The 24,812-nt window shown below is 43.0% G+C and overlaps 1 protein-coding gene and 1 pseudogene across 1 annotated transcript; both read left to right on the forward strand.

The window, feature by feature from the left end:
• Positions 1 to 299: 299 nt before the first annotated feature.
• GOLGA5 (golgin A5) lies at positions 300 to 24,812 on the forward strand. The gene is made up of 13 exons (XM_035107120.3): positions 300 to 512; positions 4,077 to 4,687; positions 5,498 to 5,716; positions 6,741 to 6,960; positions 9,003 to 9,126; positions 9,778 to 9,981; positions 10,729 to 10,899; positions 12,728 to 12,856; positions 16,669 to 16,767; positions 17,623 to 17,848; positions 19,935 to 20,040; positions 21,352 to 21,415; positions 23,957 to 24,812. The coding sequence occupies exons 2-13, from the start codon at positions 4,123 to 4,125 to the stop codon at positions 24,035 to 24,037; spliced, it is 2,208 nt and encodes a 735-aa protein (XP_034963011.1). The 5' UTR covers positions 300 to 512; positions 4,077 to 4,122; the 3' UTR covers positions 24,038 to 24,812.
• LOC118075644 (U6 spliceosomal RNA) lies at positions 1,031 to 1,144 on the forward strand (annotated as a pseudogene).

Consider the following 24,812-nt stretch of genomic DNA (forward strand, 5'->3'; position numbering starts at 1 on the left):
AGAAGCTCAAATCAAGCCCGTGAGCATTGGAAGTAGGAGTGGGAAACCCCTTCAGCTATCAGGATCACTTCCCCATCTAAAGAACTGGGAGGATTTCCCTCTCCTGAAGGCACTCTCAAGGCAAAGAAGGAGAAAGCAAAGAAAGTTCGGGTACATTTTAGCTCCACGGGCTACTCTAAACGTGACCCTATACTCTATACACTTTCTACGTAACGGGGGCGCGGCCACCACCGACATGCGTGCTCGCGTCACTTCCTCACGGGTCAGCCGCCTTGCGAAGGGATCGCCGACGTGAGGCTGACGCTGCTGGGTCCTGGTGCCCGCGGGTTAGTGGCCACGTCTCCCGGAAGATGGATCCGGGGAGCCCTGTCTAGACTGCGGCCTGGGGAGTAGCTGCTGCCGCTGTCGGCTTTTGTGTTGCCTCGCTCCTTTCCTCGGCGTCGTGGGTCCAGCGTGGGCTCCTTGGCTTCGGAGATCTGGGGTAGGAGCCGACATGAAGTGAGGCCGCGAGGGTAAGCAGAGGCCTACCTGGGAGCGGGGTTTGGAAATATAAAATAAAAATAAAAAATAAAAGTAATTAGGTTATCTGCTGTGGTGTAATTTCGCTGTGTCTTGTGGAGCGGCTAATACCGCGCGATTGCGATTTTATTTGTTTATGCTTACACCGGCGTTTATAGTCTTTTTCGTCCAAGGTCGCTCACACGCTTCTCCCATTTCATCCCCACAACGGCCCTGCGAGGTAGGTTGGGCTGAGAGGCTCGAAATCAACCCGTGGGCCTAATGGTTGAATGGTGATTTGGATCCTGATCTTTCCAGGTCATAGCCTTGCATCATCATCATCATCATTAAGAACAATTAAGAACAATTTATTTAAAGCCCATTTTTCCCTCTGGCTCTTCTTTCCATCCCGTCCATAATAATAATATTTCCCCCCCCATTTATATCCCACCCATCTTTCCCAGCCACTCTGGGCAGCTTACAACATCTATAAAAACAAAACAGCATCAAACATTAAAAAACAAAACATCCTGTGCTCGCTTCAGCAGCACATATACGAAAAAAATTTTTTTGAACAATACAGCGAAGATTAGCATGGCGCCTGTGCAAGGATGACACACAAATTCGTGAAGCGTTCCTATAAACAAACAAACAAAAACCCAAAATATCCCATACGAGCAACAGACAAACCAATAAATCAATAGAAAGCAATGATAGCAACAATAATAAACTGTTTATAGTTATACCCAAATTAAAATAACCACCAACCCCAAACTAAACATTTAACCAACATCAACCCGACAAAATTAAAACAGAGGAACCAAAATTAGAACCGTTTAAAACATTTTAGCCAGTTGCCCCAACCCAAGAGTTGTTCCAGCAATGTCCCTCTGGCCTCTCGGGAGCCTCTTTTAAGAAGGACACATACTGGCTTCAAATCAGTGTAAAGGTCTGCAGATTGTGAACCTGCAGACAGTGAAGCTGCTAATTGTGAACTAGGTTGAGATTTAGCAGGTGAAACTACACCCCACCCCCTGCAGAGAACTGCAGCAGAAAGAGAGATTCTGCCTTCCAAAAAAGAGCTTATTGGCGTTCAGCTGGAAAAGGCACAGGAGCCTGCCTGACAATTTTTTTAAAAAAGGTGGCAACCCTACTGTGGTGGAATTACTGCCATTGTAGAACTGCTCTTTGTTAAGGAGGTGAGGTGGTTGGCGTAGAGAGGAGTGTGTGGGTCAAATATAGAGAAGGAAATAGGAGGTAGGAAGAAGAGGGCTGGGAGCGTTGTGGAATTTACTGGCTGCAGTGAGGGCATGAGGCAGAAATTAAGGCTGAGGTAATATCTCTGGGAAAAGATGGAGTCTTTAGCAGAGCAGGATCTGATGAGCAAGATTAAAATTTCAAAGGCAAACAAATGGAATAGGAGAAAAGGAGTATTATTGATTGATTGATTGACTGACTGGAGTTTGAGCAAATAACAATGCACATCTCAGTATTTATGCCAATTTCTGGACCTACCCACATGTTGTTTTTATTCTTGAAACATGTCCCTCCTGTGCACTAGAAGAAACACCCACACAATTAAATCTACATGGCAGGCAAGGGTGTGCCAAGGTTGTGGCTTTGTAAAAAGACAATTGTAGAGTGCTATATATTTAAAAATAACTTGGCTATGTTGGTTTTTTTTTACAAAATATGTTTGGGTTTTCCTCCAGATGTGCAGTTGCAACCACCCCCAGGCCTGGAATCCATTTATGTAAAACATGAGTGGAGCAATCACTGATATGGCTTTCAGCTGTTTTCATGATGGTAGAGGTTTAAAAATCTGCTGCCTTGATCCAAGGATTTGGTGATGCCTGCCTGTTTCTGTGATTTTTTTCATACATTTGCCTCCCTGGATGAACGTCATAGCAAGGGGGAGACAAACCTGGCCCCATCTATTGGGTAGAGAAGGAGCAGCTGTACTTCCCCACACTCTATAAATAATAAAATTATTATTATTATTATTATTATTATTATTATTATTAATTATAATACCACACTGCTGTGACTTCCTAATTTTTGCTTGCTTCCCTTTTTGTTCTCCATCCTTTCCCCTTTTGTATCATATTTATTGGATTGTGAACCTGCAGACAGGGAATTTCTTATGTTTTAATAGCTGTATAACACTTAGAAGGTTGGGACGCGGGTGGCGCTGTGGGTTAAACCACAAAGCCTAGGGCTTGCCGATCAGAAGGTCGGTGGTTCGAATCCCCGCGACGGGGTGAGCTCCTCTTGCTTGGTCCCAGCTCCTGCCCACCTAGCAGTTCGAAAGCACATCAAAGTTGGTCATGACTGGACCTAATGGTCAAGGATCCCTTTACCTTTAACACTCAGAAGGTTTTCGATATTTTATAAGTGTTTCCTAGAGAAATGTAACATTTTTATTGAGGCCAGAATTGCTCATATGAAGAATAAATTATTGTGTGGATGGACCCAAATGAGGTGTGGTAGCTCAACCAAACAAACTTAATAATATTTTTGACTGATCTTTATTCATATTTCTGGTCACATTTTCCAGCAGTGGAGTAGATGAACTTGTCATATATAAATACTTAAACCAGTACTGTTTTGTAACCTTCTTCCTTGGAGAAAACTGTTTGGCATTTGAACTGATCTAATATAGAATTCTATTTGGATTTATTGTAAATAAAAAGGCTGATATGTCCAAATTTGTCTCTGGCACAGCTTCCATTGATTTCAGCATGACTTGCACAGAAGAGCTTCACAGTGAATTGTGTCTTGTGTAAATCTGTCTGCCATTTGTCTGCTTTTAATAATTCTCAAAATCCACACATGCACCTGCAAGCACCAAATGTTATGTCATTGCATCCAATACACATGTTTACAGACAGATCTTCCATAATCTCATAGAAAGTGATTTGTGGAGCAAAAGGAATGCATGTCTGAGCTACGATATAACTTTCTTCATCTCATAGCTTATGTCCCCATAGTCCAACTCCACCAGTGCAGTCAAGGTCACAAAATTGTAGAGTTGGAAGGGACCATGTGGATCTTCGAGTCCATCCCCTGCAATGCAGGAATTTTTTTTGCCCAATGTGGAACTTGAACCCATGACCCTGAAATTAATAAGAGTCTCATGCTCTACCAACTAAGCTATACTTCTCCCCCACTCATCCCTTTTGCTCACTGAATGGGACATTCTTTCTTTCTGTGTGATTGAGTTAGATCTGTGTTGAAACCCATGGACCTCTAGAAGTACTGCTGAGTGACATGGAGATGCTTTCCATAAATGTACCACGTTAGATAGCTTTGCCCTTCTACCTGACACTTTCATTGAGGATATAATTTTAAAGAATAAGAGAAATGTTGAATTTGTTGGGTTCCAGCTCCGGTTTATGTGGTGATGGAACAACTTCCTCCACCAAGCTCTACAAAATTGACTTTGCGTGGCAACCTGAAGGAAATACCAGCTGAATGCTTTAGATAATAATAATAATAATAATAATAATAATAATAATAATAATAATCTATGTGTGATCTAAAAATCCCATTGTTTGACTTTTTTCTTCTCCCACCAGGGCGAATATTGGATCTTCAAATTCCATATAATTTTTTACTATCATTATGTCTTGGTTTGCTGACTTGGCTGGAAAGGCAGAGGATCTTCTCAACAAGGTGGATCAAGGTGCTGCATCTGCTTTGAGCAAGAAAGAGAGTTCTGGCAATGCAAATTACAACAATAGCACCTTGGATGATGTCGGCGAGTTCCCCAAAGTGCACCAACAGACTCGGGATCAGCAGTATCAAGCATCATCTAAGTCTGGCTTTGTCTCCTCGGCAGCAGATAATATTAAACATCAAAAGGCAACAATCCTGGCAGGAACCGCCAATGTTAAAGCATCGTCCAGGTTATCCATGGAATCTTCCCCTTCCTCAGAGGCAGCATCCGTGCCTAGAGTGTCTTCCCAGTTTGTGAGAAGGAAAAAGTCTGAACCCAACGATGAACTCCTGTTTGACTTTCTCAATAGCTCTGAAAAGGAACCAAATGGGAAAATGGACCTTAAACGAGAGAAAAGCAGAGCAGCTGCTTCTCAAAACCACTCTCGGACTTCAAGCATCAGCTCCGTGTCAGCAAGTTCACAGAGTGTCAAAACCGGTGAAGACGCTTCCCTTCGGAGTCAAGGCAATGGTAGTTAAGCATAACTACAGAGGTTAAGGAATATGTTAAAGTGTGGTAGTGGTGAGAGGAGTTTTATTATAATGGGGCTACCACTGAAAATGCCCTGTCTCTTGTGTCTTCTAGCCTGTTAGATTTTACCATTGACCCATGTGATCAAATAGGTACATATGCCTTGTACATGTTTGACTCTTATGTTTCCTTGGTACATGTGTGCTGCAAGTACCATTTCTTTCTGAAATTCCCCGCCATCCCCTGATGTTTGGGGGTTTTTTGCGAGACTTACATATTTGGCCAGCAGCATCAGTGAATCTTTCAACAATGATCAAATCTATATGGAGTTTTTCTAGTTAACACAATAGCAGCTCTTAATTTTAAAGGTCTTTGTATCTTTGAGAGGAAGGGCTGAGTATAAATTAATATGATAGTAATAAATAGTTTATATTTTCTGTGTACAGTGATACCTCTAGTTACGAACTTAATTTGTTCCAGGGGTCCGTTCTTAACCTGAAACTGTTCTTAACTAGAGGTGTGCTTTCACTAATAGGGCCTCTTGCTGCTGCTGCACTGCCGGCACACGATTTCTGTTCTCATCTTGGGGCAAAGTTCTCAACTCACAGTAACTCTTCCAGGTTAGCAGAGTTTGTAACCTGAAGCATGTGTAACCTGAGGCGTTTGTAACTTGAGGTACCACTGTATTACTTACCTGAAAATTATGAAATGCAAGCTGAGCAGACAGGCATAGGATTGCGCTGTTCTGTTCATTGTAGAAAGTAGGTCTGCAAAGAGATGTGCTTGCTTTAAATGTGGCTTTCTATACAGATACTCTGGATAGTTCCAGTTCTGGACTGGAGACTGATGTGGATGTTAAAAAAGACCCATTGCCAACTGCAGAAGCTAACCCCAGCCTCGCACCTAATGATGGGAAATTGCACGAGTTGTCCAATCTTCGCCTTGAGAATCAGCTTCTGCGGAATGAAGTGCAATCTTTAAATCAAGAAATGGCATCATTAATTCAGCGAGCCAAAGAAACACAAACAGGTAGAGGATTTATAGCCTTGACATTTCACGCTATTAGCACCTTTGGAAATTGTTTGAGGGTGATATAGCAAATGTTTGGGAATGGTGCTCAGATAATTTATGTAAAGCACTCTGAACACTTGAAACGTGCTATAAAAATTCCAAGTATTATTATTATTGCTATGGGGTTGGATCCAGAGTTCCCATTGGAGGAAATAGCAGGGACATATTATACTGACATATTCTCCCTCCTGAATGTCTTTGCTGGATTCTCCACACTAGTGAGAACCTTGTTTTGTATTTTTACAAGTGTCTTCAGTCCTTAAGACTTCATTTTACACATTTCTATTGTTTTGCTTAATAATGTTATTTATTTATTTCAGGTATTTATAGGCCCCATTTCCTAACTGTCCTTAAGAAATTGGTAACACTGGGTGTCATTGAGGCTTCACCCTCCACAAACAGAAGGACTATTTCTGTCCATGGATGACTTTTGATCCAGCGGAAGCAGGGCAGTTGGGGCAGGCCGCGTTTGTCCCCAGCACCACCCACTGCACTGTTTCAAAGGGTTCCCCAGTCTTCCATAGCAGATTTTAGAAGAAGCTCCAAGGGATGCTCTTCTAAAAGGGAGCTGACAAAAGCATACTCCCTCTTTGTGTTGGTGGGAGCAAAGTCTGGGTACAAGTCAGTGGTATCCAAGAAACATGTCCTGTTAGTGCAGGGATTTCCACTGGTGCAAAGCAGCTTCCCCTCTCCTTTCTCCTCACTCTCCCCAGATCTGCTCTGGGGGGGGCTAGAGAATGTTCAGAACAGATTGAGGAGGAGGAGAGGGGGAGTTCCGTTACACAAGTGGAAATCCTTGTGCTGAAGGGGCATGTTGATTTGAAACTGCCCAGTATATCTGAATTGGGACAAAACACTGCTTATTTACTTTTATATTTAGTGTCCTAATTTCTAATCACTGGCAAAATCATGCTACACAAACTGTAACTATACAAACAACCTTGTCAATCACCTTGATGTCTGCTGACTTAAACTTTTGCAGAATTAAACAGTGCCCGAGCAAGAGTTGAAAAGTGGAATGTTGACCATTCAAACAATGACAGGCTCGTTCGGGAACTTCAAGCTCAAGTGGATGATCTGACAGAAGCCGTTGCCGCCAAGGATTCCCAGCTGGCTGTCCTGAAAGTGAGGTTACAGGAAGCCGATCAGCTTCTCAATTCACGTACTAAAGCATTGGAAACAGTGCAGAGTGAAAAATCACGGTACTAATATATTCTTCTTGCCTTATTATTATTATTTAACTAGAGCAGGGTTTCCCAAACTTGGGTCTTCAGCTGTTGGACTACAACTCCCATCATTCCTCCTAGCCTGCAGGACCAGTGGTCAGGGATGATGGGAATTGTAGTCCAAAAACAGCTGGAGACCCAAGTTTGAGAAACCCAGAATTAGAGAAATCAAATTTTTGTATCTCTCAATAACCTGATCATTGGCTTTATCCTCAAAGGCATCAATCAGATTGCTCCAGCGGTAATTCTTCTGTCTATAATGGAGGGTGCTCATATGCTGTGCTGAGGGCCTGATTCAACTGATAAATTTAGTGGTGTAGAAGCTGCTGCCGCAACTACCAAAGTTGCTTCTATGTGGTTTGGCCAGCTTGCATGATTTTGAAACCTAATCTGTGACATCTGCAGGTGTGGTTTCGAACCATGGAATCTGCCCAAACACTCTCTGTGGAGATCTTACTCATGTCCCTTGTGATGTGGGAGCCACCCCGGAACAGTGGCTCATTTAAATAGGGCCTGATTTTCACTGGAGTGTGCAGTTCCTCTCTGGAGGTGGAGAATGGACGGCTCCTGAAAGCCCATTGGCTGAAATGCATCAATCCAGGCTCCTTCAGGGTTCCTAAAAGGGGGGGGGGATGTGAGCTCATTGCACCTCTTGTTTTTCTCAATAACAGCATCATCATTTAGTGTTGCAAGCTGCTTCTTAAGCTCCCCGAGGTATTAAGGCCCAGCTCATTATGTAGTACTGGTGACTGTTACTTAGAAAACAGAACAGATGGAAAATCTGTTTGCATTCTCTGCATTGGGAAGTGTTCAGTTTTAAGGTGGCTCTTCCTCCTTCATTCGGTTTGTAGAAACTGGGATGAATTCAGACAAATTCTTAGAGGTTAAGACTCTCAGTCGTTACTAATGATGGTGGCAATACGTTACCTCTAGTGTTAGAGGTGCCATGCACTGGAGCACTTATTGCCAGGGAACAACAGCAGGAGAGAGCTGTTGTCTTGCTGATGGGTTTCCCAGGTGCATCTGGTTGATTCTCATGGGATACCAGAGACTTTTAATCTGATCCTGCAGGAGTCTTGTAATGTTGAGTTTTTCTTCTCTGGAAAAATGAAAGAAAGCAAAGAACCCAAATGCAGTCACTCTCCTTGTCAAATAACTAATTTTCCTTTGAACAGGCAAACAAACTTGAAAATGTAGTTGGTAGTTTGTTAGCCTTGAGATTAATTTCCCCTTTATAAACTTGGAAAAAACACAGAGGGGGAAAGTATGCAATATAACATTTGGCTCGGTGTTTTGTTTTTAATTGAGACTTTTTTTTGTGAAAGCTAGGCACTAAACTAGAAAAATACTGTGGAGGAAATGTTGAATAGGACTGAGTAGAATGAGAGTAAGGAACCTCTGGCCTGGAGGCCAGGTTTGGCCCAGCTCAGGTCCTGATTTGTTCAGTGAGGCTTTCCCCCTAAACTGCATCCACCTGCTGTCATATGTGGGGCAGGCAGAGATGTGGCTGGATCGTTGTGAAAAATAGGATAATGCAGCATGGTTCATGTCATTGCCCCTCAGCTGATGTCTGTTGACTCTAAGCCTGCTAGACCTGCTGTGCAACAGGCTTTCCTGTGGGGAACATGGTTGCGCAGCTCATCCCTTCAAAAAGCAGCTTTGCCTGACATGTGCTCAGCACTGGCAAGCATAGGGTGGGCAAAGCCCCTTCCACAGTAGTTCCTAAGTGCTTGCGCATGGGCCTCCCATGGGTGGGTAGGATAACCCACCAGTCAATTGTCTGGCAGCATAATGGCATCACATGATTGGCAGGTGAACTGTTGCACCCACCTGTCAAAGTTGAGCTGCTGGATCGGGAACAGATAAGGATCCTGTCCACAACACACACAAAAAGGTTCCGCACTCCCAAAGTAGAAGTAATTTTACAATACTGTGGAAAAGATGGCATTGCTATGGATTGTGTCTTGATATCTTCACATCTGTTTCACTGTCTTTCACTTTGCTGTCTTCCTCTCCAGAATAATACAGGATAACAGTGAAGGGAATAGCCTGCACAATCAAGCTCTCCAGACTCTTCAAGAGAGATTACATGATGCAGAGTCTGCGCTCAGACGGGAGCAGGAAGGCTACAAACAGATGCAGGTTAGAACAGCAAACTTGGAAGCTGGTGCTTCACTTCAGTGATTGAGGAACTGCAATTGACAGAGTGCAGCAAAGTGCCTTCAAATCTTGGCGATGCTTCTCCTCCCTAAGCACCCCTCATGCAGAGTCTGCCCATTTGTCCACCTAGCTCAGTATCATTGACACTGACCAGCAGCAGATGTCCTGGCTTTCAGACAGGAGTCCATCTCAGCCCTACTTGTATATAGATTTTATCTCTTAATTATGGATGGTTTGTGTAATAGGTTTCTATTATTTGTAAACTGCTTGGAAGCCTATTTTGTTACTAAGAGGATTGTACCTGGGACCTTTCTTTGTGCTGTCACTGAGCTACAGCCTTTGCATATGTACATTATAAATAGTCACTATGGAGCAGGATCACCTTCCTTCCTTCCTTCCTTCCTTCCTTCCTTCCTTTCTTTCTTTCTTTCTTTCTTTCTTTCTTTCTTTCTTTCTTTCTTTCTTTCTTTCTTTCTTTCTTTCTTCCTCACACCCTCCAGAGCCAATTTTCAGTCCGCAGGGGAGAGCTTTGGTGGAAAGGGGTGGAATCAATTCCACCATTTTTCTCATTTTTTCTCTACGTCTCTTTTTATTGTTTTGAAGTTGTGATAAACACTAACCTTTCCTTTGCAGAACGAGTATGTGGCTCGGCTCGGTAAGTTGGAAGCTGAGCGTCAGAACTTGGCTGAAGGAGTTATTGCAGCAGAGAGGAAATCTGCAGAGGAGAAGCGGAGGGCAGATGAATTTCAGCAGCAAGTCAAAATGGCCAAGAGCGGCTTGGAGTCTGCTAGGCAGGAACTGGTAGACTACAAACAAAAGGCTACACGCATACTCCAGGTGAAGCAAATTTATTGGCTCAAAATTCATACCAAGGTGTCCCCCCTTTTTTTATCTCTTTAAAAATAAAAATGTTCGTACGAAGTAACCCAGGCCTTATCCACAAAGATACGTATGCAGTCATGTTTTACTGATAGCTGGGGCTGCTAAGGGAAACCTTCAGGTATTATTATTATTATGTACTTATGCACTTACTCACTCCACCTTTTCCCCTGGCGGGATTCAAGGCATCTTACAGATAAACTTAAGAGCTGCTAAGAACCTAGAAAAAGCAATAATTAAAAAACAAATAAACATTGACAAAAATTAAACAATATACATATAGAAAATATATTTACACCATACCAATAATTACAATAAAACTAGCATGGCAGCACCCCTTTCATCGAAAATAGTTGTTTCCCAGCTATGGGGGTTGGTTGGCGAGAACACGTAACTAGTTACAGAGTTAGTATCCCTCCAAGTAACAGCTGCTGAGGATGAACAACAGGGAGCTGCCATCACCTTCAAGTCCTGTTGTTGCCAAATTCAAAGTGAGCCCTTCTGGGGTAGTAAATGTAAGGTATTTTCTTTTTAAAGTGTGTGCGATCAAGCATAGACTCTGATTATTACTTTGCAATTTCATTAACATTACTTCTATATGTTAGGTTGTTTTATGCATGGCTGTAATGTTCATTTTTGTAAAAAAAACAACAACAATAATTAAGCAGCTAATATGAATAAGTAAAATTATGTTTTAAATCTCAGTCAAAGGAGAAGCTGATAAACAGCCTGAAAGAAGGGTCTGGCATTGAAGGTCTGGATAGCCAAACCACAAGCATCATGGAGTTGGAGGAACTAAGGCACGAGAACGATATGCAAAGGGAGGAATTGCAAAAACTGCGGGGGCAGATACAGCAACTGAGAACAGAATTGCAGGTATTATAACATCCGTAGATGCTGCTTCTGCTGCTTCTTACTACTACTACTACTACTACTACGTTACTACTCTTGCTTACTACATAAAATATCTCTAACCAATTTACATTTTAAAAAGTTTAAAACAAACACTGAAAAGAATAAAATGATGGCATTTACTAAAAGCGCTCATCCTGCAGCAAAGGACAAAACCCTACCTCACCTACTAAAAAATGAACACCACTACAGGCTAGCACGTGGTCATACTTTTTGATCCCAGTTAAGAACCAAATGCCTTGGAAAGGTCTTAACATATTTTCCTGTTGCCTAAAAGTTGGTAGTGAGGGTGCCAGGTGCACGTCTCTGTAGGTAGCCGGGGTGGCATCAAGGAACAGACCTGTTCTGCTTTGCACGGGGTCAGAAATGCAGGGTCCAGCTAGGTTAATGTGGCACAAGAATCATGAGCAGAGGAAACTTCCTTGCACCAAATCTTGGCCGTTAGTCTGTCTAGTTCAGTATTGTCTACACTGAGTGCCAGTGGCTCTCCAGGGATTTGGCCAGGCCTCTTTGCCAACACTAGCCTAAAGATGCCGGAGGTTTAATCTTTTATTGACTGAGTAGGGCTTGGGGAAGAGAAAGAGAACTACCGTGGGGCTCCATTGAGAGGAAGGGCAGGATATAAATTTAACTTAACAACAACAACAACAACAATGAGAATGGCTGGGGTGTGGCTTTTGGAGCAGGATGTGCCCGATTCAAATCATCTTCTCAGCCTTAAAGCTTGCAAAGTGACCCATGAGCCAAGCCCCCTCAGTCTAACTTAACCTCGCAAGGTGGTTATGTGAGGATAAAATAGGATAACCATACAAAGGAAGGAAAGTGTTATTACACAAATGTGAGAAATAAAATTCATCTGCACTGCCCCAGTGCTACCTTCTTGTTCATTAAATTAAACCAACCCTATCTTCAGCCCAATGCTTCAAGGTGGCTGCCCCCATTGGCCACAGGTGCTTCCATTTGAGATATTGTGGGGAGGAAGGGCAGGATGCATAGAGAATGTGTGTGTGTGTGTGTGTGTGTGTGAGAGAGAGAGAGAGAGAGTGTTCATCTGCCACTTTTCCCTAGGATACAAGACTGGGCGCCTCCAGCTACTGGCAGAGAGATTTGAAGCATTGGCCACCATATATTAAAAGATAGAAGTTCAGATTACACCTAGCAGTAAAGCTGGAAGAGACTTCAAATGACATCTGGTCCACCCCACTGTCAGTGAAGGAAATCCATTACAGTATTACAGCACTCTGATGATGATGATGATGATGATGATGATGATGATGATAATTTATTATTTATACCCCGCCCATCTGGCTGGGTTTCCCCGGCCACTCTGGGCGGCTTCCAGCGGAATATTAAAATACAATAATTAGCAGCTATCTAGCTTCTGCTTAATCTCTTCGGCAAGAAGTTGGCCTTTCCAGTACTCTGATGAAGCACCACCAGCACATCACTCAGGAGACTGCATGTGCAGTTCGCCACACTTCTCCATGGTCTCTGGAGTTGCTCCCAGTGGGACTGCCTTGGCACACAAGCCAGTTGCTGAGGGGGGAAAGTGTTGTGTTGCAAGGACCACCCTGCAGTTATCATGCGCAACCAGTCCTGGCTGGTGAGGTGATGCAAGTGGAGCACCATCGCTCTCCCAGTTTCCCAGCACAGGGAGTTGCTGGTGCTTACTAAGAGGGGTCTTGTGATAAGCTTGGCTCTGTGTGCTATGAAGATAGGGCCACTTGCTCCTGCTCATAAGAGTTGCCATTTATGATATTGCATACATAAGTAACATTTCCTTATAATGCAGGATATGGAAACCCAGCAGATAAACGAAGCCGAGTCCACAAGAGAACAGATTCAAGAATTGCAGGATCAAATTGCAACACAAAAAGCATCCAGGCAAGAAGTGGAAGCTGAACTAGAGAGACAGAAACAGGTAAGTGTTGGAAAGAGGTTATCGTTTCGCCATACTTAAATATTTCCTGCCACCCAGAACTTGGAAAAAACTATTTTGGCTGGTGATCTGAGGGAATTGAGGAAGGTGTGATTAACAGGTGCTTATTGACCCTACTGAATGAAGTCTATGTAGCAGGACAGGATTATAACTTTTTATTAAACAGACTTTTAAAAATTAAAAATCCTTTAGAACTGCAAGGATTTGAGCCTCTGAAATAAAGGTGGCCATTAAACTCCCTGAGCCCATAAAGACCCCAGCTACCAAACCAAAATCTAGACAAAGAAGTGCTGTTGGTTCAGGTTAGTTTCTTGTAATCTCAGAGTAAGTGTTCAGCCATTTTGGATGGGGTTGCATTCTCCCCTCAGAATCAAATTAAGCCACCAGGGAGTGTCCCTAGATCCAGTCTTACTTCCGGAAGGTCAGGGTGGTTGTTGGCTGTGAGTGCCCTTCCTTTGAGAAGCCACAATCTGGACAGAGTCATTCATGTCCAGGTCACTTCCAGTTTGGATTACTACAATGTGCTGCCTTTGAATAATAATAATAAATAATAATAATAATTAATAATTTATTATTTATACCACACCCATCTGGCTGGGTTTCCCCAGCCACTCTGGGCGGCTTCCAATAGAAAAATTAAATACAATAATGGATTAAACATTAAAAGCCTCCCTAAACAGGGCTGCCTTCAGATGTCTTCTAAAAGTCTGGTAGTTGTTTTTCTCTTTGACATTTGATGGGAGGGCGTTCCACAGGGCGGGCGCCACTACCGAGAAGGCCCTCTGCCTAGTTCCCTGCAACTTGGCTTCTCGCAACGAGGGAACCGCCAGAAGGCCCTCGGTGCTGGACCTCAGTGTCCGGGCAGAACGATGGGGGTGGAGACGCTCCTTCAGGTATACTGGACCGAGGCCGTTTAGGGCTTTAAAGGTCAGCACCAACACTTTGAACTGTGCTCGGAAACGTACTGGGAGCCAATGTAGATCTTTGAAGACTGTTTGGAGCTTCTGTTTGTTTTGCACGTATGAAAATGTATATTTTGCACATTTGCACTACGGTAGTTGCCTGTTCACTTCCTGGCTCAGAGTGTTCGGTTTGATCTTTAAAAACCCCAATTTTGGTAGAAATCCAACTGCTTCTATAAAGAGCCTGCTACTGAATGATACACTGCAATGGTCCTGCAGACAGGGACATGGAGTGCTTACCACCACAGCTATGGTGTTCATACATTAATGGAAATCATGGTGTGCTTCTGCACATAATTTTGATGTTAGGAACCCTTGACAAGGTCATTGAAGAGCCCTCCAAAAAGTTGTAATCTAACCCAGCGTTTCTCAACCGCTGTTCTGCGGCACACTAGTGTGCCACGAGACGCTGGCTGGTGTGCCGCGACGTGCAGCGACGAGAAGGGCGATTTGCATTGTCACGTGCCTGGCGGCCGCCAATACACTAACCCACTGGAAAGCAATATTTCTCTTCCTCTTTCCCAAAGCTCAGTGCAAACGAGCCTGGCGGCCGCCAATACTCAGCACTGACCCGCCGGAAAGCAATATTTGGCAAGTGTTTCTTACAGTCATAATTATAATATAGGGCGGCACAGAGTTAATTTTTTAAACTTTTTTAATGGTGGTGTGCCTCGTGATTTTTTTCACGGAACAAGTGTGCCGTGGCCCAAAAAAGGTTGAGAAACACTGATCTAACCTGACTCGAAAGGTCCTGCCAATGCTCACTTGGAAACAGATCGGTTTCCCTGTATCTCATGAATCTTTCTCGTTTGTTTTTTGTTTTCATCGTGTGTATTGTGAGATGAAGACAAAGTCACGGGGAGTGAAAAAGGTTTAATTTGCTTTACCTGGTTGGAACTCTCCATCTTACAGGATTACTTGTCCTCCCAGAAATTCCATATTAACTAGAGAGTGGCAGGCTGAACTAATGAAAAGGCAAAAGATCTACGTTTGCTCTCGGAAAGCAGCTGCATAATGTTTATTATTATAGTATTATGAAGCCATATGGTGTGCCCTGTTGCAGTTGGATGGACTGTCTGTTTTTAGCCCGTGCTTTGGCTCTGAGGTGGAAACTCTTAAATGTACCCTGGCTCATCCATTTGAATGGGCTTGTTTTAGCACATGAGTGTTGGATGTAATTCGCTTCAGCCTTCTTGCTTGTTATTTCTAAGCAATACTTGGGTTAAATAGTTTGAAAATGAGGATGAAATCTGCCAACAGTGTAGCCCTGCCTTAAAGTCATTAAAGAGCACTTACTGTACATGTCAGGTAGGTGCCATCACTCTTGTCCTTTTGGCATCTGTTGAAGACTTTCCTGCTTCAGAATGGAGATCTTTCTCAGTCCGTATTGGATTTGAAAATGACGTTTAACTCATTTTAATGGCTTTTGTTCAGTTGTATGTGCAAACAAATTTGAATTTGGTTTTTATATAAGTAGTGATTTTTAAATATATGCATATGTTCATAAATGAAATAATAATTGCAGTACTGAACACAAGGCATGCAGCCCTTGATCCACTGACCGCATGTGACCGGAGGGGCACTTGTTGCTTAAATGATGCCTTTCTAGCTTGCAGAATAAGTCTGGAATATGTAGTACAAACTCCCTTGTAAGCAGGCATGGGGAACCTTTGGCCCTTCAGATATTGTTGGAACTATAGCTCCCATCAGTCCCACCCCAGTCATGTTAATTGCATGCAAAGGGGGAATGCCAGTTCACTCAGGCTCGTTTCCGTAATAGATGTCCTCTCTGCTGAGCAGGTTGCTCAGCAGTCCTGTCCTTGTGAAGTGACGGGCCTTTCAAATAGACTGGCAAGGATCCCCTGCCTTTTTGGGACAAAGGAAACACTTTGGAAATCTAAGAAAGTGTTGTGAGCACCACCAAATTCTTATTTCACAGAAGAAAAACTGGAATTGTTCAGAATCCCTCTCCTAAACAGGCAAAACTCCTATACACACACACTCCCAAAGTGCAGGTGGCCACTAAACTCCCACTCTCTCTACCTGACAGAGTGCTATATTGTAACTTTGGAACCATAAAGGATATTTTTGGGGCAGTATTAGTATTCCAAGAGGCAGCCCCACATTTGATGTACTGGGTAGCCTGGGGTGGTCCCTGCCAGTTTGGTGGAGGGTGCTTCCGTCCATATTCTAAGGGCCAACAATGCCAAAACACTTCTCCACAATCCCCATCCTTAAAAACGCATCATTATGGATCCCCTAGGCCCATTTCATTCAAGGTCTTCATCCTATGTCATACTCATGTCATTTCACAGTGCCCCGAGTTGTAGTTTCCAAGAAGAGGCATGTTCTGAAAAGGGCCCCTGATCAAGTTCCGCTCATTTGTTTGCATATTAATACCCGGAGGATGTTGCTAACAGACTTGAGAGTCTGTAGGTGTCTCTGTCACCATGCAGAACTCACATCAGATGAAGCCGGTGTGCAAGGAATGCCAAGAAATGAGGCAGGGGAACATCTAGATGTGAAACGTCAACTTTTCACCACTAAAGAAACAAAGCATGTTGGAGCTGTTCCCCACTTGTACCATTCTTTTGTGATCAGCCATTCATCTATATGGCTGGCACTGTATTTCATTGCCCATAATTTTATTCAGCCTTGGATAGCCTTAACATGCTTTTTTCTCAACTCTGGCATACCCTTTCAGCTGTGGATGTGGAAACAACAATCCATTGGTAAAAAGCAAAGGGACCTGGTAGTGAGTGGTATAAGGAAGCAAGAGTTTGCTTAACCATCCCATTTTAACCATCATTGCTGGATGCATTTCTTTTCCAGGAGCTACGTTACACTGAAGAAGAACTGTACCGGACAAAGAATACTCTGCAGAGTCGGATATCGGACAGAGAAGAGGAAATTCAGAAGCTGAGAAACCAGGTAACTTGAGTAGACTTTAATTCCAGTGTGGTGTAGTGGTTAAGCCAGTGTGGTGTAGTGGTTAAGAGCGGTAGACTTGTAATCTGGGGAACCGGGTTCGTGTCTCCGCACCTCCACATGCAGCTGCTGGGTGACCTTGGGCTAGTCACACTTCTCTGAAGTCTCTCAGCCCCACCCACCTCACAGGGTGTCTGTTGTGGGGGAGGAGGGGAAAGGAGATTGTTAGCCGCTTTGAGACTCCTTCGAGTAGTGATAAAGCGGGATATCAAATCCAAACTCCCCTTCTTCTTCTTCTTCTTCTTCTTCTTCTTCTTCTTCTTCTTCTTCTTCTTCTTCTTCTTCTTCTTCTTCTTCCTCCTCTTCCTCTTCCTCTTCCTCTTCTTCCTCTTCTTCCTCTTCTTCCTCTTCTTCCTCTTCTTCCTCTTCTTCTTCTTCTTCTCATAAGAAGGGGAGAAACAGTAAGCCCCTTGACCTCCTTGGAATGTGTAAATGTAGCACAACAGAGTTATTAGCCAGCGTACTGCTGGTAGATGCTGGAACAAACCAAAAGTTTCCTGTGATAGCACATAAATGCTTTGGATGTGGGGGATGCTGGCATCACACTGGCCTGGCATCACAGTGGGACTGCTCCAGATGTTGGGTTGGTATTTTTTTATTTTAAAAAATGATTCTATTAAATACTGGCATCCTTGTACCTGGCATTGCTCGGGACTTCAAGTTGTGCAGTGAGTGATATTGCTCTGTATCACTGCTTGTGTTCAAGGAGAGCCAGACAGGGAAATTGATTTAATTCATGCCACTCTTATGTGATAACCAATATGTTTTCATCTCCTCTATCCTTTCCCCTCTACCTAGCTGACAAACAAAACACTAGGTAGCAGCAGTCAATCGGAGTTGGAGAATCGGCTCCATCAGTTGACGGAGACACTAATTCAGAAACAGACCATGTTGGAGAATCTGAGCACAGAAAAGAACTCCTTAGTCTACCAGCTGGAGCGATTGGAGCAGCAGCTGAAGACTGCCCAAGGTCCTTCAACAAATGGCTCCTCCATTAATATGGTGGGAATTGACGGCGGCGAAGGTAAAAATGAAGGCATGTTGACGACTAACCATCATGTTCACTAAGGATGTGTGCATTGTAAATAAATCCATGTTAGTACATGGATGGGCTGGGAGCTAAGCAGTTTGTGTTGCTTTCCCCCCTCCAGTTAGAATCCCATGGGACCCACAACAAAATGTTGCAGTGGAATTTTCTGAGTATGAGTTGGTCATGTACAGCAGTTTTAAGAGAAGCAAGCCAATGACTGTGTAGGGCTTTTCATTGAACTATTGTTAAACATTTGATTACAACCAGCATTGAAAGTTTAATCTGACCCTTTTGTAGAGTTTGGTGGGCTACAGGAAGACACATTGAAGTGGCGGTGTGTGTGTGTGTTTTTTAAAATTTCTTTTCAAGCAATTTTGTTGCCAATATACCTGAACTTTATATTCTCTCCCCTCCCCCACTCCTATTAAGTTGTGGTCAGGTGCTTAATGATAGTAAAACTAAAAGCCCTATGCAGTCATTAGCTTGCTTCTCTTAAAATTGCTTTTCACTCTAAAAGTTTCTTTTGATTTTCTTGTAATTATATATATATATATATATATATATATATATATATATATATATATATATATATATATATACAAAATAATTATGCATGGTTGGGGGCTGTCTTTAGCCCACCCACCCCCCACTACCTCCACTTTGAACCTACTAGAAATTACAAAATATTGTGTAGGACGGGAAGTATAGCCAGTCAATTTGGTGTAATTAATCAGTGACTGCATCAATGACACATAAAAGTGTGGATTTTAATCACAATTGTCCCCAGTAAGAAATTTCATTACTCGTTACGTTCTAATGTTCTTAATGCAACCAATAAACTCAACAGGACATTCCATCTTATCAAAAGTTATTTTAGCAAGGGAAGTCTTTCATCCGGACAGAGTTGTAGGAGAATTTTCAGAATAAAAAGTATTCCAGCACTCTTCTATGGCAGTAGCAGCCCACCCCCAAGCATCAAACGGTCCAACTCTACAGATTTAACCCCATCATCTGGACTAGGGTACCACAGTCCAGAACTCGGAAGCAAGCAAGGTGTCTGGTGCCAGAGTTAAAAAAAAAACCCACACTGGTTTAGTAAAAGGCTACGGAAGTCATGAGCAAGTCTTGGTACCTCGACTTACGAACCTCGACTTACGAACCTCGACTCGACAACTGAATTTTTCGACATACGAATGGGGCTAATGGCCGCGCACTTACGAATGTCTCAACATCCGAAAGGAGACCGCGGCGGTTTTAGATAGGGACTTTTCGACTTATGCATTTTTTCGTTTCCAATGCATTCCTATGGGAAATCACGTTTCCAATGGCGTTTTTCGACTTAACAAATTTTTAGACCTATGAAGGTGCCTTTGGAACGGATTAAATTCGTAAGTCGAGGAACCACTGTATTTGAAGTACTTTCAAAATGCAGTGCAGCACGGTCGTAAACCAGTTTATTCTAAAATAAGATACACTGTTTCCATTGAGGCTTACTTCTGAATAACTGCGTCTTTATGATGGCAATCTTAATTTGTCATTTGGCTGCAATCAAGATAGCTAAAACTCCTTAGTTTACAGTCCAGCTTTTTTGTTTCAGTGCCCCTGCAGAAGTGTTGAGCCTGTGTCGTATACTTTCTTCCCCTTCTTACTACATTTAAGTCGTAACATTTCCCCCAAAATGAATCTCATTTATCTGTGTACATGAGCTTAAGATGTGCTCCTTCTGCTATCCCAATTGTGTGTACAAATATCTTGGGATTTTTATTCCATTGCAGAGCACTCGGTGTGACTTTCAAAATATGAGCGTGCTGTTGAAATCAAGTAGCATCTAAGATGGGTCCTTCAAGTGTTGTGTTTGGGTGGTATCCCCAATAGGTTCTACTTAAGAGTAGAATCATTGAAATGAGGGGACCTAACTTAGTCATGTTGGTTAATGTCAGTAGGTCTGCTCTTGAGTAAGACTATAGGCCTTTTCACTTTTTGTCACAGTAATGTCAAGCCATATGTGGATTTTCAGTATTACTAACTGGTTGATGAATTCTTTTTTCTGCTACTAATTTTTAAATTGTTTTTAATCTAGGTGCACGCATGCGAAATGTTCCTGTCCTTTTTAGTGATCTTGATGTTAATGCAGCAGGAATGTATGGCAGAGTCCGCAAGGCTGCCAGCAGTATAGATCAGTTTAGGTGAGGAATTGAAGCCATTGTGGTTTTCTGCCTTTCCTTCCCCTCCCCACCCGTCTACTTACAGTATCGGCTAGTGATATAAACGTAATTCTGAAAAATCGGCGAGGTGGAGGTCCTGAATCTGGTACACGGTCATTTTAGAAGTAAAGAGCCCTCCTTGTTCTCTCCTACAAGCCCACCAATCTGCATTCTTCTGCCGTCACTGCTCTGGTGGGGCAGGAATCATTCTCATTGTCCCATTTCTCCATGCTCTTTGAAACCTCAAAAGGTATTCTGTGTTAATCTTGAAAAGTTACATATGTAAGCAAATGAAAGTTGTCTCTGTAAACAAACAAGATAAGGCCTATAGATCAACCACCTCTTATAGGGACTTCAGAATCTATCCCCATCTGTGTGGAGCTGTATGATGCAGGAAACTCTAAAATGCTTTGTTCTGTCACGCCCCATTTGATGGCTTAGAGCTGGGTTGAGGAACTCCCGTCCACAGGGTGGATATGAACCACAGCCAATTTTTATCCAGGAAGTTCTCTCCTGCCCATCAGCTATTTAACAGAGCATTTGGGATGGAAAGGGTTTGATGTTTTGCAAAGTGTGCCATTACAGATCTTTAAGAAGTTCTGTTACAAGAAGGTCAAAGAAGGGGGGAGATGGCTCAGCAGAGAGTTAGACCTTCGTTCTTTCTAAACATGCAAAATGCGTCCATGCATTTTGCTATTGCATGCAATAAATTTCCAGGATGCAGTTGTATTTAGAAGTCTGAAGCTTTGATTAGCTCTAAGGACTTGCCGTTCTGCTGTGAATTGATGCTTTCTTTTGGTAGGATTCTGGAGTTATTTTTGCCTTTTGTGCAATCAGGAAAGATAAACTGCTAGAGAGGGTGGCTTTATTTATTTATTTACAAAGTTTTTAATGGAGAAAATTGAAAGTGACACTTGAGTTTAATTACCAAGATTTAAATGTATGTCCATTGTGTGTTATTTTGTGTGGGCCTTACCACACCCACTACTGGAATACAGCCGCCGCCCCCCCCAAGCCTCACCTCTGGATACTGCAACCTATTCTCTTGACTCTGGCAGAATGCTTCTTTCAAGCATAATTTCAGCAGGGGATGGGAACCTTCCAGGAACATGTCAGGAGTGAGTGCAGTGCCCACGGGCTCCATGTTGCCAGCCCCTGTCTTACCAGGTGGTGGTGGTTGTTGTTGTTTTAAAAAATTTACCACTGCTCCAGAAATGATTTAAACAGTAGTTCATGGCTGCAGGCTAATAACCACATATTATTCCCTAATGTTGATATTGCATTTGGTTGCAGCATTCGACTTGGAATCTTTCTACGACGGTATCCCATCGCAAGGGTATTTGTAATCATTTATATGGTGAGTCTGTTTAGCCTACTTTGAAAGCACAGCAGTTTTATTCCTTCTTACATAATAAATAATCTTCATCTGACAGGCATTGAGTGGCATGTACAAGAAAAATGGGATATAATTAACGTTGGCAGTTGAGCATGCTCTGTAAGTAGGTTATGCAAGCTGCATCTTGGAATCGTGCAGCACAATAGATGCTGGCTGTTGCCTTTTTTAAAAAGCTCTTGTGCTTCAGTGCAGTTTTACAGTTGGCTCTTAACTACTAGTAATAATAGTTTGCTCCCTTTGAGTAGCAATGTGCCATTTCTGACAGTAGTAGTTGCTTTGCTTGACTTAACACTTGCTTTTGGTAGAGCAGCATTTCCAAAGTGGAAGCCCTGTGGCGCCGGCTGCAGCATAGGAAGCTAGGAACTTTCAAAGGTTGAAACAGGCACATGGCCGTCCTGAAGATAAGCTTTCATGGGAAGATCACTTGGGTTGAACGCCTGGGACTGCCTTGAGAGAGGAAACTGAACATCCTGTTCCGTACCCTCACCCCAAGCCCATCACAGCAAACAGACTGCAGGCTGGTGCCAGTTTGTTCCAGGAAGCTCAGGACAATGACCACATAGTCACAGCCCTGGAGCTGTCTTGCCATAGCTGTGCCTCTCTTTGTACCCTATCACTGTTTAGACCCATAACAAACTTTATTTTAATAATAAAAATGATACTTTTTATCCTAATTTGACTGTATCTCAGAGCTTCCTTGCAGCTAAAGCATACAGTACCATCCTATAGGTGGAAACCAGAACACACAGAAATGCCGTTTACCTTCTCGCTGCAGCGGTACCTATTTATTTACTTGCACTGCCATGTTTTCAAACTGCTAGGTTGGCAGGAGCTGGGACAGAGCTGGGACAGAATCACCCCGTTGTGGGGATTCGAACCGCCGACCTTCTGATCGGCAAGCTCAAGAGGCTCACTGATTTAGACCGCAGCGCCACCCGCATCCCTACTTGGCCCATTTAGCTCAGCATTGTCTCCACTGACTAGCATAGGGACCCTGTAGAATTTCAGCCAAGGGACATTCCCACTCTACCTGGAGGTGCTGGGAATGCATGCAAACCAGATGTTCTATCATCGTTTTCCTGCTCAATCATCATGACAGATAAGATTTTTTTTGTATGCCATGATTGTCCAAAAAGAATGCATGTTTCGCCTCTACAGGGGTGAATTAATTCCCAGCGCATGTAAAACTCCTGTCCTTTTCCACTAGAGGGAACTTCAGCCTGTGCTTTGTCATGGTATCTTGCCGTGTTATATAAGCAATCCTTTTTCATCTGTCTTCTTTTGGTCTCTCCACTTGTAGAAAAAATGACTTTCTCGAGAGAGCATATTACTGAGTGTCTTGAGATTTTCATTTTTCTGGCTTCACAATAGTGACGTACTGCAGGGGGCAGAAAAACACTTCAGCTGAACACCTACAAGTCATTCCCCCCATGCCAGTTCCAAATATTAAATCGAATGGGCCATGTTAATTTCCCTCCATCTTTTAAAATTATTCAGACCCAGAAGTCCACTCCCACTTAACAGTAAAATCTTTAGATTAATATCCAAGCTCAGTTAGCATCTGCAATGTGTATCAGCGGGTGTTTGGCTTTTCCACGATGTAATCTATAATCTCTTCAGCAGCCATTGTCGCTGCCTACGGGAGACACTCACAAGGTCACTGTAGAATTTGAAAGGCTTTTCATAACGTGTCTGAAACTGCACTTTACTTTGCCATCGCTGAGAGCCCTTGTCGTGTCTAATGACTAATGCAAGCGTGCGCCTTCTCGGTTCGGTGGAAAAGGGGAAAAGTCAGAACTGACTTATTTTGTATTGCTCCAAAAGCTTTTGCTTTAACCGTTTTGGCATCTTGGGTAGGTAGAGATAGAACATTGAGAAAATCTGAGTTCAAATCCTCTGTTGGCCCATAAGCTGACTGGGTTTACTTTGAAGTGGTCTCTCTCTCACTCTCAGCCTAGCTTACCTCCAGTACATATGCATCTATGGAGCCATTCTATTTTTCCTTCAAAAAGCAGATGAAAGGATAGCATGGAATGGCCCTGTGTACTGCTAAGCGGAAGGGCTGATATACAAATGCAAATAGGTCTCTGTGTGTATGGCATTTCCCCCCAGCCAATGCAAGTTCCCCATCTGCACGTGTGAGGTTTTATGGGGAGCACATGTCCCATTGCTGTTTCCTGAGTGGAATTGGATGAAGTTCCCCTAACTGTGCAGGGCTTTGCATCCGGAGTGGGATCCAACATAGTGCTAAGTCTCTCATTCCACCAGAACATTCTTCCCCTCTCTTCTCCCTGCTCACTCCCTAAATCTTTTCTAGGGGTCCCCCCAAAACATCTGGAACAGATTTGGAAATGGTGTGTGCATGGGAGGCCCCCAGAGAGCCCAATTCTACAAGCTGAAATCCATGCTCTGAAGGGATGCGGTAGTTGAATACTGCCCAGGGTGTTTGGGCTTCTTACAGTTCATAGTGTTGTGCACTAACTCCTGTTTCTCTCTTGCCAGGCGCTGCTTCACCTCTGGGTCATGATTGTTTTGCTCACCTACACCCCAGAAATGCATCATGATTATCCAAGTGGGAAATAAAACCCGATTCTGGAACAGAAACATACTTAGATTGCTTATGTAACCTTCGTTGGCCAAGGAGAAAACCCTCCAACAGCTGACTATTTGCAAGGGAGAGAGGGGTTTTGGCATTGGAAAACAGGACAGCGGCTGCATTTGTTTCCTTGCTACTTTGGCAAACTTAAATTATTTGGCAAGGTGTTCTAATTTAAGTATCTTTCACTTCCATGAGACAAAAGCCATATCCCTGGGGGAGAAGGCTATTCAAAGAATTCTAGCCTCTGTTCTGTCTTTCGTCACTCCCTTAGCATTGCACACACTTATGAAGCCTGTGTAGAGCAACACCATTTTTTGAAAAGTATAAATGGATATGGGGCACACTGTATTTTTGATCCTGCAGGAAATGGGCTCTAATCAGGGAAACTAACTGTAATTAGAAGCTAAAATGAACTTTCATTCATTATTGCACCTTTTAACTGTGTAAATATACATTTAGCTTTTCTTTAATAAGCTCTCTCATACCACAGATCAGACAGCTGCTTCTCAGAATTTACCTTATCTGTAAATAGCTTTAAAGAGAAATAAAGAATATATTATGCATTGCTTTAACTTTGGTCCTTCAGAATTTTGGAAATGTGTCATCCATAGTAATGCAGGAAATGGATATTTTTGAACCATATTTTGATAGTCATGTATAGTCATGTACATATGCAACTGTTAGATATGAGTGCCTTTTGTTCTTTGCATCTCTGCCATTGCCCATCAGTTGCCTTATTAAATCTTTCCTGTCTTCAAA

Source organism: Zootoca vivipara, chromosome 1 (assembly GCF_965207765.1).
Source record: "Zootoca vivipara chromosome 1, rZooViv2.hap1.1, whole genome shotgun sequence".
Taxonomy (NCBI): domain Eukaryota; kingdom Metazoa; phylum Chordata; class Lepidosauria; order Squamata; family Lacertidae; genus Zootoca; species Zootoca vivipara.

Excerpts from the sequence above, each read along its gene's own strand:
- GOLGA5 (XM_035107120.3), top strand. The coding sequence starts at position 4,123 with ATGTCTTGGTTTGCTGACTTGGCTGGAAAGGCAGAGGATCTTCTCAAC. Across the intron at positions 10,900-12,727 it reads AACTGAGAACAGAATTGCAG|GATATGGAAACCCAGCAGAT; the intron begins GTATTATAACAT and ends CTTATAATGCAG. Across the intron at positions 16,768-17,622 it reads TTCAGAAGCTGAGAAACCAG|CTGACAAACAAAACACTAGG; the intron begins GTAACTTGAGTA and ends CCCTCTACCTAG.